At 53.1% G+C, this 1,262-nt stretch overlaps 1 protein-coding gene across 1 annotated transcript; it reads left to right on the forward strand.

Moving 5' to 3' along the window:
• Window positions 1-614: 614 nt before the first annotated feature.
• Window positions 615-1,239, forward strand: VDAG_05868 (uncharacterized protein; the record flags this gene model as incomplete). Its single annotated transcript, XM_009655265.1, has 2 exons — window positions 615-735; window positions 794-1,239. Coding segments are annotated over 2 exons (567 nt in total), but the record flags the coding sequence as incomplete, so codon positions are not given.
• Between the last annotated feature and the right edge of the window lie 23 nt (window positions 1,240-1,262).

Raw genomic sequence — 1,262 nt, forward strand, 5'->3', positions numbered from 1 at the left:
CTTGACTAAGCTCCCTACCTACTACTCTAGTCATCTCCGTCAATTAAACTTGATGATCGAAAGATAAAGGTCCTACCGTCACATAATCAGTGCAGTTTTTCTACTTTTCCAAAGAAAAGACTGCTAGCCAAGCTGATTGCACAGCATTAGCTGCTCGAGCACATTGCTTATGTAACAGTAACAAGTAGTATTACTCTTAAAAATACTCCTTAATAATCCATATAATATTCTTTAGATGCAATAATGAATCATATTTAGGTACTATATTCAACTACTATTTCATGAGTTGGGCATATAGATGGCTTTCCTTACCTTGATTGTAAATCAAAGGCAAAATGGGTTCGATTATCACGTGACTCACACGGGGGGGGGGGGGGGGGGGGGGGGCAGATGGTAGTCGGTCAGCAACCGGACTGACTGGACGACTCATCAAACCTAGCTCTTACTTGAGTTCTGCGATAGAATCGCGATCCCTGTGTTTCCTTTTCATCCATCTTCGACTGTCTTTACAGATCCAACTTGCAGTTCAGTCTTGGTTGAAGCTTCCCTTTACCTGTTGTTGCATCTCAAGAGAGAACACACCCCACGCCACGAGCCAGGCGAGCACCTTCATCATGGGTGACCCAGCACCGGCAGAGACCCCTTTCCCGCTCACGGAGACGGACAAGGCGGTGCTGGCTCTCACGGACGAAGAGTTCAAATCGCACGATTGGGAGGACTTGAAATCAACAATCGGTAAGGCTTTTCATTCATGTAAACATCTTGACCGACTCCCGCTGATGACGCCCACAAGAGGCCAACAGGCTGGAGGTCTTCAAGCGCAAGCCGTCCGACCTGCGCCGGTACATGAAGTGGACGACGGAGACCAAGGCCGAGTATGGCTCCATGACAAACTACCTTCTCGTCCACCGCCTCCCCAAAGCATGGGGCGCCCCGCCCTTTACACCGACCTCGACCGTGCCCCTGGCCGAGCCGGCCGACTACCGCGTCCTCATCAACGACTGGCCCTACGGCCTGACGCCCGAGATCACCCACATTGTCGTCTGGTCGCGCACCCCCATCGAGACGGACCCTGCGTCGGGCGACGTAACTACCGAGAGCAGGCTGCTGATCCAAGACTTCGTCGACCGATACTTCGCAGACGCCCTGGGAGCAGACGGCAAGGAGCGCGTGCTGTGGTTCAAAAACTGGGTGGCCCTGCAGAGCGTCCGCGCGCTGGAGCACGTTCCACGTGCTGGTCCGAAACCCCGGAGCCCGCGGAA

The sequence above is a fragment of the Verticillium dahliae genome, genomic scaffold (genome assembly GCF_000150675.1).
Source record: "Verticillium dahliae VdLs.17 supercont1.11 genomic scaffold, whole genome shotgun sequence".
Lineage (NCBI taxonomy): Eukaryota > Fungi > Ascomycota > Sordariomycetes > Glomerellales > Plectosphaerellaceae > Verticillium > Verticillium dahliae.